The sequence below is a fragment of the Rhincodon typus genome, chromosome 46, assembly GCF_021869965.1.
Source record: "Rhincodon typus isolate 14 chromosome 46, sRhiTyp1.1, whole genome shotgun sequence".
Classification (NCBI taxonomy): Eukaryota; Metazoa; Chordata; class Chondrichthyes; order Orectolobiformes; family Rhincodontidae; genus Rhincodon; species Rhincodon typus.
The window spans coordinates 8,546,987-8,547,523 of NC_063377.1; the positions used below are offsets into that span (position 1 = coordinate 8,546,987).

The window sequence follows — 537 nt, forward strand, 5'->3', positions numbered from 1 at the left end:
GCAGTTTCGGGGAGGTAGTTTGGGGGAGAGTGTGTTTTGGGGAGAGGTAGTTTCGGGGATGTAGTTTTGGGGGACTTTGGCAGTTTTGGGGGGAGGGGGGAGGTTGGCAGTTTCAGGGTTGGTGGGGGGGGGGGTCGGCAGTTTCGGCGTGGGGGTGTTAGTTTCATGGTTTGGGTCAGTTCTCCCGGGGCAGGCTCCGAGCTGGATGAAGACAGCCCCCTGTGTGATGGGGAGGAACCCCAAGCTGCCCTGGCCACTCGCTCCATCTCTCTCTGGGACTCACCTCGACAATGTCAGCGTTGGTGCGGCTCTCGTGAGGTTCGTTGTACTCGGTGTATTTGAGCAGCACCTTGTCCATGTCGGTGCTGGCGTACTGGAACAGCTTGTTGGAGTGGTTAAAGATAATCAGAGCAATCTCACAGTCACACAGCACGCTCAACTCATACGCCTTCTTCATCAGGCCAAACTTCCTCTTGGTAAACGTCACCTAGGGAGGGGGCGAAGAGAGGGAGACAGAGACAGGGGAGGGGGGCGAAG

General features: G+C 57.5%; 1 protein-coding gene across 1 annotated transcript in view; it reads right to left on the bottom strand.

Moving 5' to 3' along the window:
• The window catches only part of LOC109938776 (myocyte-specific enhancer factor 2D homolog), a 16,243-nt gene extending 15,760 nt beyond the window's left edge, over positions 1 to 483 (bottom strand). The window contains exon 1 of the mRNA XM_048620430.1: positions 284 to 483. Within this exon, the coding sequence (XP_048476387.1) occupies positions 284 to 457 (174 nt within the window). The 5' untranslated portion in view covers positions 458 to 483. The remainder of the gene's footprint in view (positions 1 to 283) is intronic.
• Positions 484 to 537: the final 54 nt, after the last annotated feature.